The following is a 15,058-nucleotide window of genomic DNA, read 5'->3' on the forward strand; positions in this document are numbered from 1 at the left end:
GTGGTGGTGGTGGGTGGTGGTGATGGATGGGTAGTGGTGGGTGATGGGTGTCGGTGGTGGGTGGCGGTGGTGGGTGGTAGTGGCCGGTGGTGGGTGGTGAGTGGGGGTGGGTGGTGAGTGGGGGTGAGTGGGGGTGGGTGGGTGATGGTCTGCCGTATTCGTACTGAGGGCCCTCGGCATCTTAAAATGTATCTGGACACCTCCGATTATTCAGCTTTTTTGCGAAATCAGAAAATGGTTCGTCGCATTCACATTATTTTTCCGTGTCTTCGTGATTAGCTTCGCGAGTTGTGCTGAGTGTCTACTGTAGCGCTTTGAGATCCCTCAAGAAACGTGCTTTATACGTATAACTATTATTAACTAACCAGGTTGGAAAAGGTCATGCATATGCGTGGATTACGTAGCGCTATCCAGCTTGTTTTTATCAAGCATTTAATTAGCAGTGTGAAAGCCGACCCGGTAACTGCTGTGTCAGGACGAAATACATTTTTATATTTCGCTTGGACGTGTGTCTCCCATGTCTTGGGTCACCATTGGATCCGTGTGTAGAGGAGTATTGTGAGGAACCATGATGGGGCCAACAGGAGGTGCGAGCGGGCTGACAGCCGAGGATGACGTCACGGGTGCTGTAAGGGGGTACCTTCGGGAACAAAGGCGGGTCCGAGCTAGGGGGAGGAGCCGCCAAAGGGGTATTTAAGGGGGACCCCGTGACGAAGGCAGGGTCTTTGTGGTGAGCCAGGGAAAGGATCGGCTGGATGAGGTCTCTCCCTCCTCGTCGCAGGGCGATGTTGGCTGAACCCCCGTCCCGGGAAAACGAGTGGGAGAGCCGAGGGGATAGCCAAGAATAGGGCCCCAAGTATTCAGTAAGGATCGCCTGAGAAAGAGGGCTTCTCTCTCCTCGTCGCTGGGTGGTGTTGGATGAACCCCCGTCCCGGGCAGACGAGTGAGAGAGCCCCAAGGGGTAGCCGAGAGTAGGACAACAGTGTTTGGGGGTCCGGGGTAAGGACCAAGAATAGAGAGCACCTACCTCTGGTGTGAGCTTAAGTGTCGAATGTAGCAGTGTTTAATGAACGGCAACAGCCCTTAATAATATTAATCGTCTCCGCGTGGTCTTAACGCACAACACGTGTAGCCAGTTTTTGTTTAAGCGCACCTCAGATTAGCACGGTTGGCTACGTGCGGTGCGAAAGGAGTTCGACGTACATACGTACAAAACCGTCACGAGCGTTGGGTCATCTTCACGAGCGTTATCGTGACCTCGTCTCAAGAGGCTCGTCGGATGGCGCTGTGCGTGCGGTGTGTGGTCGCGTGCGCGATCCCACAGGTCGACTCGGCCTTAAGCGAGCGCCTGGTGCGGTGTGTGAACATCAGCACCGGGGAGACAAATACGGCCGGGCATCATGCCGGCCAACCACCCCTTCGTGTGCCCTTCCGGCCTTCATAACTGCTCCTCGCTAACAGCACTCTCCCCGCCAGTCTATTAAGGCTACACCTGGGGGGTGGATCTTTGTCTTTGACAACCCCACAGGCACCTGCTGCTGGTGTTTGGCGGGCTGCAGGGGCTGGAGTCGAGCCTGGCGAGCGACCGGAGGCTTCGCGTCGCCGAGCCGAGCCTCCTCTTCCACCTCTACCTCAATACCTGCCCCGGCCAGGCGAGCCGCACCATCCGCACCGAGGTGAGGCCTCGATGCGGCCTGCAGTGTCACGGCCGGCCTGGCATCGCCGAATACGCAATCATTTCTCGCCGCCAGCCTGGTGGCGTTCGGTGGCGGTGGTGGCGCGGGTCATTGCTAACCACGCAACGCTACTGCACGACAAAAAATACTTACACCATTGGAACCTCATTTGCCAGTAAAAATATGATAATTGGTTTTTTACCCTTCTATCTGGCAACAAAACTGACACCTTTTTTACAAGGAGTCATGTTTGCATAGACCACAATACCTGCAGTCATAATGCTAACAAAAAACATAATTCTGATGATATGCACTGTCCTTGAAGTTGATTGGTCCACACCTGAGACAGCTTTCCTTAGAGCCTAGTCTCACATGGGTTGGACCAGATGACGCCAAAAGGCGCACAACTCAAAGACAATGCACCATCAGAGTAAGAGAGCTCGGGGTAAGCATTTACACCATTGGAACCTCATTTGCCAGTAAAAAATATGATAATTGGTGAGACTAGGCTCTAAGGAAAGCTGTCTCGGGTGTGGACCAATCAACTTCAAGGACAGTGCATACATTATCAGAGTTATGTTTTTTGTTTGCATTATGACTGCAGGTATTGTGGTCTATGCAAACATGACTCCTTGTAAAAAAGGTGTCAGTTTTGTTGCCAGATAGAAGGGTAAAAAAACAATTATCAAAAAATACTTACTTTCCAGTTTTGTAATGGGAAATCAGATTTGCCGACGGGTCATGATGAATGCACGTGCTTTTGAACTCTGTAGCCTATGTATACCCCTGTACTGCGGTAATGTACATGAGGTTAATTAAAGTGGATGGATAAAGGGCTGTTTATCATCAGTCCATCGATGTTATGTGTATGGCCTAAGTGGCTGGGGGGCAATGGATTCAGCATTGACGTCACCAGCGAGTGATCCAACCGGTGGTGACTGAATTCAGCAAATCATGGTCTCAGCACCGCGTGCGTGCTAAATAAATCATCAAACAGCACTTTGGTGGAGAGATGTTGACTACCTCGCCTGGTATGCAGGGGTCGTGGGTTCGATCCCGACCCTGATGCCTGCTGTATATTTGTAGTTTGCGTGTCTCTCTCCCTGTGGTCGCGTGGATTTTTTTCAGGGTCCTCTGGTTTTACCCATCATATTTAGAATCGACATCACGCATTTTAGAGCGTTTGGCTGCTCTACATTTCCACGCGATAATCCACTTCGTTGAGCTATCATTTGTGACAGCCAGGTCGCTTCGGAAAAATATCTATACAGCTGCAGTGGGCCTTACCCGGTAAAACAATGTAATAGATTATTTAAAACACGCCTGAATAGTTTTAAATCGTGCCGACGCTGTTTCTTGTGTGGGACCACGTGCCGCCCACAGGAGGCCATCCTCATCAGCCTGGCGATGCTGAGGCCCAAGATCACCGCCAGGGACACGCGGACGGGCAGCGGCGGCTGCACGGACGCCCGGTAGAACGGCCCTTTGCCGCGGACGCCCGGGAGAACGGCTCGTTGCCGCGTCGGAAGTGTGAGACATCGACAGCAGTAGGTCGGAGGAGGCTCGTGTCCCGATGGCGGGCGCTAGGAGCGCTCCGTATGTAACAGGGCCTGGCTCTAGCGGTGATGGGAAGGTGGTAGGATGGCCACCCAAAGACGCAAAGCCGCGAGGGGGTACCGGAAATGTACGGAGATCTTTACACGGGTTTCGCAGTTTTTTACGTGCGCATTACAAGGTGTACGCCTACGGTCAGCTCGTTTAACCCCTTTCTCGTTCCGAAAAGTCTGCAAGTTGCAGGGTCGGGGGTCCCGTTCACCGCCGAATCTCGGAACGTGCAACTGGTTCAGCGTTCATTTTATTTAGAGAGGCGTAGTAGCAGTTGCGCCGCTGTTTTTCAAGACATCGCACTCGCCGCAGAGAACCGCAGCGGCACGACCGCCACACTCTACGATGGTCGGCGCCAAACTGTGCCACACGCCCTCCCGTGTGGCCTTGTGGGAGTCTCGGGGAAGATGTACCGATGAAGAAATCTCATTTTAAATATTGTCATTGGAAGGAAAACCGATGACGTGCAGCTACGTCATCGGAATGGGAAAGGGTTAATTATCTGGGGTAACGGTGGGGTGGGGGCGGGCCTGAATAAAACAAAAACATCAGTCATGCAACACACATGTACATTGTCCACGCAGAATGTAGGTGAAGACGCAAGGATCCTTCGTCTACATATATATTTTTATTGCTTCTTAAAAGTAATTGGTTTTGCGCGGTAACGGCGACTCAAGTCACCGACGAGTGAGGAGCAGAGCGAGTAATGAAACCGGTGTGCCCGTGAAGATATCTCAAACCGCAAGTACGGTTGGTCAAACCACATCCGCGCCTCCAATTGGCACGGTTGGCTACGTATGTTGCGAAAGAAGTTCCACATACATACACAATTCCCATAGACTCAACACTGCCCATAGACTCAACACTGCCCATAGACTCAACACTACCCATAGACTCAACACTGCCCATAGACTCAACACTGCCCATAGACTCAACACTACCCATAGACTCAACACTGCCCATAGACTCAACACTGCCCATAGACTCAACACTGCCCATAGACTCAACACTGCCCATAGATTCAACACTGCCCATAGACTCAACACTACCCATAGACTCAACACTGCACCATAGACTCAACACTGCCCATAGACTCAATACTGCCCACAGACTCAACACTGCCCATAGACTCAACACTACCCATAGACTCAACACTGCCCATAGACTCAACACTGCCCATAGACTCAACACTACCCATAGACTCAACACTACCCATAGACTCAACACTGCCCATAGACTCAACACTACCCATAGACTCAACACTACCCATAGGCTCAACACTGCCCCATAGACTCAACACTGCCCATAGACTCAACACCGCCCATAGACTCAACACCGCCCATAGACTCAACACTACCCATAGACTCAACACTGCCCATAGACTCAACACAGTCCATAGACTCAACACTGCCCATAGACTCAACACTGCCCATAGACTCAACACTGCCCATAGACTCAACACTACCCATAGACTCAACACTGCCCATAGACTCAACACTGCCCATAGACTCAACACTGCCCATAGACTCAACACTGCCCATAGACTCAACACTGCCCATAGATTCAACACTGCCCATAGACTCAACACTACCCATAGACTCAACACTGCACCATAGACTCAACACTGCCCATAGACTCAACACTGCCCATAGACTCAATACTGCCCACAGACTCAACACTACCCATAGACTCAACACTGCCCATAGACTCAACACTGCCCATAGACTCAACACTACCCATAGACTCAACACTACCCATAGACTCAACACTGCCCATAGACTCAACACTACCCATAGACTCAACACTACCCATAGGCTCAACACTGCCCCATAGACTCAACACTGCCCATAGACTCAACACCGCCCATAGACTCAACACCGCCCATAGACTCAACACTACCCATAGACTCAACACTGCCCATAGACTCAACACAGTCCATAGACTCAACACTGCCCATAGACTCAACACTGCCCATAGACTCAACACTGCCCATAGACTCAACACTGCCCATAGACTCAACACTGCCCATAGACTCAACACTGCACCATAGACTCAACACTGCCCATAGACTCAACACTACCCATAGACTCAACACTGCACCTCCGATTTGGGACGATTGGCTACATAGTGCGAAAGAAGTTCAGTGTACGTACACAACACAAATGAGCAGCAGTCCGCTGTGTCATGTGACACACGCCGTGTTACACGACCGATAACAAGAGACAGCAAACAGGTGGTTAAATTTCGATTTAAAGCTTTCGTGACTGCAGGGATTCATCTTCTTGGTTCTTTCGGTAAAGTCACGTAGAAGGGAAATAATAAAATTATAAAAATAAAACAATAAAATAATTCTCACGACGTTACGGCCGCAACACAAGCAGACACAGCTGTCTGAAAGAGCGCTGGCTTCACCTGAGGACGGCTGCTTGTGTTGTGGCCGAAACGTCGTAATAATTGTATTTTATTATGTTTTATTTGTATTATTTTATTACTTCCCTTTTACGTGACTTTACCGAAAGAACCAAGAAGAAAGAGGTGGTTGTCGGCAGAGGAGTGTACTACCTTCAGTTTTCTTGGGCACCAGTTTTCTAAGGATAAGGACTGCGATTTAATAAGTGCACAGTGAGAATGAAGAGTTATACACGATCAAAAACATTACCAAGTTACCAAGCTGCTGCGTCACGTGTCGTGACGGGTACTGCAAGATCCGACCGTGGTCCGTCCAGTGCTCGCTGAGCTGCATTGGCTTCTGGCTTGCCGAACCAATACGTCATCATAAGGTTGCACTCATTCACACAAAGTGCTTGCCGCAAACGAACCACAATTCCTTGCCGATCTCAAGAAGCGTTAATCACGGCGCAGATTCCGGTCATCCTCGCAAGCGGCTTTTGACTGAGCCATCGAACAAAGACGGGTCAACTGCATTGTGCGCGGCGCTTTCAGATGCGCTTCCTTCCGACAGGAAGCCACCGGAGCCACGCACTTTCAAATCGTCGTCTAGAAACTGCTTTTTGTCTTTTAGTTGGTTGTCCTTCCCCCGCGCCTCCCAATGATCACGGTTGGCTACGTACGGTGCGAAAGAAGTTCAACGTACATATGACCTCGGTGAATGAATGACTTGAGTTATTTTAAATAGGAGAGGTGTTAAGAGTGGTTGGCATGGGCCCTGGTGCAAGGAATGCAATGACGAGTCCACTATGGCCCTTGGTGCAGCTGCAGTGCCTGCACACTCAGGAGAGCTACGCCGCTGTGCTGTGCAAGAGAGCCTTGTACAGAGGTCGCAAACGGGTTTTGATTCCTTACCCGTACCCGTACCCGGCCGCACCAGGGTCGCAAATGGGTACCCGTACCCGGCCGGGTACGGGTACCCGTTCCCTACCCGTACCCTACCCGAAATGAGTGACAAACGGTTACTCACCAGTGACTCACGGCCTACCCGTACCCGTACCCGGCTGCACCAGGGTCGCAAACGGGTACCCGTACCCGTACCTGGCCGGGTACGAGTATCGGGTAGGGTACGGGTATCGGGTAGGGTACGGGTATCGGCTACCCGGTTGCGACCTCTGGCCTTGTATGAAGTGTTTGGTATTTGACGGAGTTACTGCGTATGAACAAATGTGTTTCAATTGGTAAATAAAGAAGTGTTGTTGTAACCGCTCGCATTGCATGGATTTCACTCTTGGGCATTATCGCAATTTCATACACGGCGATCCATTTATAGGTACACCGCTGAAATAACGAGACTTTATAGAGCAAACTGCATTTTATTTAAAACTCTGCATATGCTTCCAACCAAGTCTTTTAACTTGTCCTACATTCATTTTATCCTTCCTCCGATTAGTATGGTTGGCCACGTACTGCGTAAAAGAAGTTCAACATCCATACGACAACAGTCAGTCCGATTTGGCGTTCGACCATCAGTTGGGGTATCTATGAAAGGATCAGCGTGCGGATATTCAGGTGCGCGAACTGTTGTTTTAAAACCGTGAAAGGTAAAGAGTTCTCAATGTGCTCGGGTGTTCTACACGGCTTCATACCTCTTCTTGGTTCTTTCGGTAAAGTCACGTAGAAGGGAAATAATAAAATAATAAAACATAATAAAATACAATTCTCACGACGTTTCGGCCACAACGCAAGCAGCCGTCCTCAGGTGAAGAACAGGGCTGTCGGAAAGACAACGTCTTGTTCTGTTCTTCACCTGCAGACGGCTGCTTGCATTGTGGCCGAAACGTCGTGAGAATTGTATTTTATTATGTCCCTTCTACGCGACTTTACCGAAATAACCAAGAAGATGAATCCCTGCAGTCATGAAAGCTTTAAATCGAAAAGATTTATATTTTATTTACATTTTTTTATTTTAGTATGTTTCATTTTTATTATTTTATTAATTCCCTTCTACGTGATGACTTTACCGAAATAACCAAGAAGATGAATCCCTGCAGTCATGAAAGCTTTAAATCGGCTTCATATCTCCTCGGGTTCATGTCCGTGGCTTCTCCGCTCTGTGTACGTGAAGGACTGCTTGCTATGGTTCCTTGTCAATATAACGCCGTATGAAAGCCTCCCGATACCGTCAGGACCCCGACCGCCATGGTGACGAGATGTTAGCTACCTCGCCAGGTATACAGGAGTTAGTGCATTCGATCCCGACCCTCGACAATGCCTGCTGTATATTTGGAGTTTGCGTGTCTCTCTCCCCGTGGATTTTTTTTCTTTGGGTCCTCTGGTTTTTCCCCTTCAAATTTAGAATGAATGTGTGCTTTAAGAGTATTTGGCTGCTAGACATTTCCACGTGATAAGACGCTTCGTTGCTCTGTCATTCGTGGCCAGGTCGCTGCTCAAAAAGAGCGATATAACTCGGTGGGGCCTTACCTCGTAAAATACAAATAGTTTAGTTTATAATCTTGATTTGAAGCTTTCGGTAAAGTCACGTAGGTAGAGAAAATTAATAGATCACGACGTTTCGATCGCAACGCAAGCAACCGTCATCGGGTGAAACAAACAGCAGGAGAACTGCTGCAACAAGTTATATATGGTTTTGATGGGCCCAATCCTAGGTTAAGTGTTACAGGAAGGAACAATATGTTCCACACTGCCCACCAGGGATTTTTTGTCTGTCATGCATAAATAAATATATAATACAAACAGCTCTTTGATTGGTGGAGACTTACTGCCGGATACGGAGAGGGGAGGGGCCTAAGGGAGGAGGGTCAGGGGAGGGGCCTAAGGAAGGGGGAGTCAGCAGAGGGGCCTGAGGGGGGGGGGGGGTCAGAGGAGGGGGGGGTAAGGGGAGGGGCCTAAGCAAGGGGGAGGGGCCGATAGTTAAGGGGGCTGGCTACCTGGCTGGGTGCCTGGCTACCTCAAGTCAAGTGATCTTTTCTACAGGTAGGAACAACAGGTTCCACACTGCTCACCAGGGATTATTTGTCTGTCTTTCGTGCATATTTGTCTGTCGTGCACGAATGCGCTGTCCAACCAAGTTCCTACCTGCCCACTCCGAAGGAACGTGTTCTCTTACATTTACGTACAGATTCCTTCTCTAGCTCCGCCCACTTACCCTTGGGTTGGGCCCACCAAATCATATATAACCTCTTGTTGCAGCAGCTCTTTCTCCTACGTCAGAAGTTCTGCTGCTGTTTGTCTCAACCGATGACGGTTGCTTGCGTTGCGATCGAAACGTCGTGATCTATTAATTTTCTACCTACGTGACTTTACCGAAAGAACCAAAGAGTATGGTTTAGTTTATCGTTTACTTCTTGTCCCGCGCTGACTCGCCCGAGTGACGACCTCGCTGCGACGTGCGTCGTAGCGATAGAAGGGAAGGGAAACGTGGAGGCGACTGACCGCCGACGAGCGAGGGATTGGAGTGAATCGTCAAAGATTGCTTTTTGTGTTTAGTTTGTTGTCCTTCCCCTGCACCTCCGATTAGCACGGTTGGCTACGTGGTGCAAAAGGGTTTCAACATACACACATACACACGTACACACGTACACACGAATCGGTGAGTGCTGGCTCATCGATCGCCGACTGCTTTTCAATGAATTCCGCCAAGTGCATCATTTACAACACTTGCAAGCGTTTACTCAGGGCTGGTTCTCGAAGTTCTGAATGGAGTCGTGGCCAACGTACGAGCAATCCCATCTCTTTTACTCGCAGCGGTCGGGTCAACGTCCTGGTTAGCGCATCCTGGATTTCCATCGTCGTTGTGCGTCTCCGGCTCTGTCTCCGGGTCCGTCTCATCCCCGCTCAACCTCTCGATGTCGATCAAGAAATTGTGAAGCACGCACGCGGCACTGATAACGGCTGGGATGTGAGCGACCGCCGTCATGTCGAGGTACTTGAGCCTCCTCCACTTGCGCCTGAGTAGCCCAAAAGCTCTCTCGATATCCGCCCTCGCTGAGCCGTGGACCTCGTTGTAGTTCCTCTGAAGCTCGCTGAGATGTCCGTCGTCTGTGTACGGCGATAACAGGAAAGTTTCCAGTGGGTATGCCGAGTCCGCCAGCAGATGGTAGTCCATCGTGCGTAGGCCCTCGAGGCGACTCCACAGCGAGCTCTTCCTCAAGGCCTCGGCACCCTCCGTGGATCCCGGCCGCCCCGTGTCTACGTCCAGGAACCTGAGGCTGCTGTCGCAAACCGCTTGCAGGTGAATGCTGGGGAAGCCGCTCCTGTTGACGTACGCGTTCCTGCACGACGGCGGTCCGCGAATGGGGACGTGCGTTCCGCCCAGAGCTCCGACGACGCCGGGAAATCCGCTTTTGTCTCGAAATCCTTTGGCGACGTTGGCCAACTGGTCGACGGAAGGCCACTGAATGGCCTCCGCTTGGCACTTGGAGAGAGCCTGCGCTACGCTGCGGAACACGTAGTGCAACGTTCCTTTTCCCATCCCGAAGCGCTTGGCAACGTCTTGAAACGACTCCTGGTTGCCCAACAACCAAAGGGAGCACAGGATTTTCTTTTCCATGCCCACGCTTCTGTTGGCGAATTGTGGCGCCAAACGCTCGCACAGAGTCTGCGATGAAGACAAGAGTACAAATGGGGTTATCGCAAGGCCGTAATTATTATAGAAATTGGGGGTGGGGCACATCCCCCCCCCAATTTTCAAATATGCTCAAAATGTCACACCCAGTATATTGCTATCAAATAGATTTCTGTTAATTTGATTGTGGTTATGGTTGTACTTTATTAATTCCTAATCTCTGCCATTTACATACAATGAAAAAATAAAAGGTAAAAAATAAAACAGAGCAATGTAATACAATACACTATTAGACATTATTGTAAAAAAGTAAATTAAAAGTCCATCCTATGTGTTAGTGAATTTTTTTCATATTTTCGGCAGGAAATTAGTTTTTTCATTTAGATTTTTTTTTCTGGGGGGGGGGGGGGCCCAGGGAGATTTGGTCCCCCCCAATGTTGACTCCATGGCTACGGCCTTGGGTTATCGTAACGGCGATACGAGTGGAAAATCTTTACAAAACACAAGATCATTTCAAAGGTGTATTCAAGGTACGGGTGGGTGTGTTTGTGCAGTGGGGAGCGGTGGCGCAGCGGTTAGCGCGCTGCGAACCCGGCGACCCGAGTTCGATTTACCGCTCACGGCCAATACCAGTGACGATTATCTGAACCGGTCCTTGGCCTCCCCTAGGTCGACTCAGCCTCAAATGAGTACCTGGTGCGGTGTGTAAACATCGCCACGAAGGAGACAAAGGCGGTCGGGCGTGGTGCTCGCCACCGACACCCCTCGTGTGCCGTTCCGGCCTTCATAGGTGCTACTCGCTAACAGCACTTGCCCCAATAGTTTGTGAAGGGGATCTGTGTTTGTTTTGTACGTATGTGGTAGTATAGCGGTTCATGCGCTGTGTTACGAACCCGGCGACCCGAGTTTGATTCCCGCTCACGGCCAACTCTTTAATTTTCAGTCGCATTGCTATACAGTATTCTTAATATTAACCCAGGCTGTTCAACCCTAACCATGTAGTTGCATAGGTGCAGATACAAGCATCGCCTCGCACCAACGATTAGCATACGTACATACTGCCCATAGACTAACACTGCCCATAGACTACACTGCACATAGACTAACACTGCCCATAGACTACACTGCACATAGACTAACACTGCCCATAGACTCAACACTGCACATAGACTCAACACTGCCCATAGACTCAACACTGCACATAGACTCAACACTCCCCATAGACTCAACACTGCCCATAAACTAAATACTGCCCATAGACTCAACACTGCACATAGACTAACACTACCCATACACTCAACACTGCCCATAGACTCAGCACTGCCCATAGACTCAACACTGCCCATAGACTCAACGCTGCACATAGACTCAACACTACCCATAGACTCAACACTGTCCATAGACTCAACACTGCCCATAGACTCAGCACTACCCATAGACTCAACACTACCCATAAACTCAACACTGCCCATAGACTAAACACTGCCCATAGACTCAACACTGCCCATAGACTCAACACTGCCCATAGACTCAACACTGCCCATAGACTCAACACTGCTCATAGACTCAGCACTACCCATAGACTCAACACTACCCATAGACTCAACACTGCCCATAGACTAAACACTGCCCATAGACTCAACACTGCCCATAGACTCAACACTGCACCATAGACTCAACACTACCCATAGACTCAACACTACCCATAGACTCAACACTGCCCATATACTCAACACTACCCATAGACTCAACACTGCCCATAAACTCAACACTGCCCATAGACTCAACACTGCACCATAGACTCAACACTGCCTATAGACTCAACACTGCCCATAAACTCAACACTACCCATAGACTCAACACTGCCCATAGACTCAACACTGCACCTTAGACTCAACACTGCCCATAGACTCAACACTGCCCATAGACTCAACACTGCCCATAGACTCAACACTGCCCATAGACTCAACACTGCCCATAGACTCAACACTGCCCATAGACTCAACACTGCCCATAGACTCAACACTGCCCATAGACTCAACACTACCCATAGACTCAACACTGCCCATAGACTCAACACTGCCCATAGACTCAACACTGCCCATAGACTCAACACTACCCATAGACTCAACACTACCCATAGACTCAACACTGCCCATAGACTCAACACTGCCCATAGACTCAACACTGCCCATAGACTCAACACTGCCCATAGACTCAACACTGCCCATAGACTCAACACTGCCCATAGACTCAACACTGCCCATAGACTCAACACTGCCCATAGACTCAACACTGCCCATAGACTCAACACTGCCCATAGACTCAACACTGCCCATAGACTCAACACTGCCCATAGACTCAACACTGCCCATAAACTCAACACTACCCATAGACTCAACACTGCCCATAGACTCAACACTGCACCATAGACTCAACACTGCCCATAGACTCAACACTGCCCATAGACTCAACACTGCCCATAGACTCAGCACTGCCCATAGACTCAGCACTGCCCATAGACTCAGCACTGCCCATAGACTCAACACTGCCCATAGACTCAACACTACACATAGACTAACACTGCCCATAGACTCAACACTGCCCATATACTCAACACTGCCCATAGACTCAACACTACCCATAGACTCAACACTGCCCATATACTAACACTGCCCATAGACTCAACACTACCCATAGACTCAACACTACCCATAGACTCAACACCACCCATAGACTCAACACCACCCATAGACTCAACACTGCCCATAGACTCAACACTACCCATAGACTCAACACTGCCCATAGACTCCACACTGCCCATAGACTCAACACTGCCCATAGACTCAACACTGCCCATAGACTCAACACTGCCCATAGACTCAACACTGCCCATAGACTCAACACTGCCCATAGACTCAACACTACCCATAGACTCAACACTACCCATAGACTCAACACTGCACCATAGACTCAACACTACCCATAGACTCAACACTGCACCATAGACCCAACACTGCACCATAGACTCAACACTGCCCATAGACTCAACACTACCCATAGACTCAACACTGCACCATAGACTCAACACTGCCCATAGACTCAACACTGCACCATAGACCCAACACTGCACCATAGACTCAACACTACCCATAGACTCAACACTGCACCATAGACTCAACACTGCCCATAGACTCAACACTGCACCATAGACCCAACACTGCCCATAGACTCAACACTGCCCATAGACTCAACACTGCCCATAGACTCAACACTGCACCATAGACCCAACACTGCCCATAGACTCAACACTGCCCATAGACTCAACACTGCCCATAGACTCAATACTGCCCATAGACTAACACAACTCAGACTACACACTGCACCTCCGATGAGCACGGTTGGAAACGTACGGTGCGAAAGAAGTTCCACACAATGTACACACAACAAAGAGGAAGCGGGGGTGGGGTGGGCCCTTAAAAATTGTGAAAACAAATCTCGATACTTAATATTCGTAAAATGTTCGTCCGTCGAAGCCATCCGCGTGCAGCTGAGCAGACTTAAAAACGAATTTTCATTAAACAAAAAAATGCATAACTTTTCTTTGTATTGTTGGTTGTTGTCATTTGTTGATCATCCCCATGCAGGACATGTCAACATTAAACTAACAACGAACACAAAAAAACAACGTACAGAAAAGATTTTTCTTTTAAAAAAACACATAACTTTTCTTTGTATTGTTGGTTGTTGTCATTTGTTGATCATCCCCATGCTGGACATGTCAACAAAAAGTAACAACAAACACAAAAAACTACATAAAGAAAAGATTTTTCTTTAAACAAAAAAATGCATAACTTTTCTTTATATTGTCATTTGTTGATCATCCCCATGCAGAACATGTCAACAAAAAAACTAACAACCAACACAAAAAAACGTAAAGAAAATATTTTTCTTTAAACAAAAAAAATGCATAACTTTTCTTTGTATTGTTGATTGTTTTCATTTGTTGATCATCCCCATGCAGGACATCTGTCAACAAAAAAACTAACAACGAACAAAAAAAACAACGTACAGAAAAGATTTTTCATTAAACAAAAAAATGCATAACTTTTCTTTGTATTAATTGTTGTCATTTGTTGACCATCCCCATGCAGAACATGTCAACAAAAAACACAAAAAAACAACGTAAAGATAAGATTTTTCATTAAACAAAAAAATGCATAACTTTTCTTTACATTGTTGATTGTTGTCATGTGTTGACCACCCCTCTGCCGGACATATCACCAACAAAAAAACTAACAACAATCGCACCCCCCCTCCGCGCGGCCATCGAAGCACCACAACGATCTGCCCGTGACCACCGCGTAGAGGGTCCGGACCTGGAACGTCGAACGCTCCACCCGGTAGAAATCTCTGAAGGTGGCTCCCGAGTACGACGTGTGCGCTCGGCCAGGGTGGCTCCCATCATCATCATCGTGAGCCTCTCGGTCTGCCACCACCACCACCGCCGCTATTGTCAGAGCCACGTTCGAGACGGACGCCAGCTCGACAGAGGCGCCCATCAAATCGACGTCGCTGCCGTCCGATACGAACTCGCCCAACAGCAATGCCAGAGCGATGCTCTCCGCCATGTCTTTAAAAAAAATTTTTTTACGATCGGAGGAAATAACAAGAAGATGTCTTATTGGTTCTTTCGGTAAAGTCACGTAGAAGGGAAATAATAAAATAATAAAAATAAAACATTTAATAATTCTCACGACGTTTCAGCCACAACGCAAGCGGCCGTCCGCAGGTGGAGAAC

The 15,058-nt window shown here is 48.9% G+C and overlaps 2 protein-coding genes across 4 annotated transcripts in view; one reads left to right on the top strand and one right to left on the bottom strand.

Moving 5' to 3' along the window:
* Positions 1 to 6,934, top strand: part of SPOUT1 (SPOUT domain containing methyltransferase 1) — a 31,501-nt gene extending 24,567 nt beyond the window's left edge. For all 3 annotated transcript variants that reach the window (XM_061578767.1, XM_061578766.1, XM_061578768.1), the window contains exons 12-13: positions 1,529 to 1,676; positions 3,060 to 6,934. In XM_061578767.1, the coding sequence (XP_061434751.1) occupies positions 1,529 to 1,676; positions 3,060 to 3,152 (241 nt within the window). In that variant the 3' untranslated portion in view covers positions 3,153 to 6,934. The remainder of the gene's footprint in view (positions 1 to 1,528; positions 1,677 to 3,059) is intronic.
* Positions 6,935 to 8,459: 1,525 nt separating this feature from the next.
* LOC133360166 (uncharacterized) lies at positions 8,460 to 15,052 on the bottom strand. The gene is made up of 2 exons (XM_061578769.1): positions 14,637 to 15,052; positions 8,460 to 10,290 (listed from the first exon to the last, which is right to left on the bottom strand). The coding sequence occupies exons 1-2, from the start codon at positions 14,886 to 14,888 to the stop codon at positions 9,361 to 9,363; spliced, it is 1,182 nt and encodes a 393-aa protein (XP_061434753.1). The 5' UTR covers positions 14,889 to 15,052; the 3' UTR covers positions 8,460 to 9,360.
* Positions 15,053 to 15,058: the final 6 nt, after the last annotated feature.

Source organism: Lethenteron reissneri, chromosome 67 (assembly GCF_015708825.2).
Source record: "Lethenteron reissneri isolate LAM-NWPU_2019-01 chromosome 67, ASM1570882v1, whole genome shotgun sequence".
Classification (NCBI taxonomy): Eukaryota; Metazoa; Chordata; class Hyperoartia; order Petromyzontiformes; family Petromyzontidae; genus Lethenteron; species Lethenteron reissneri.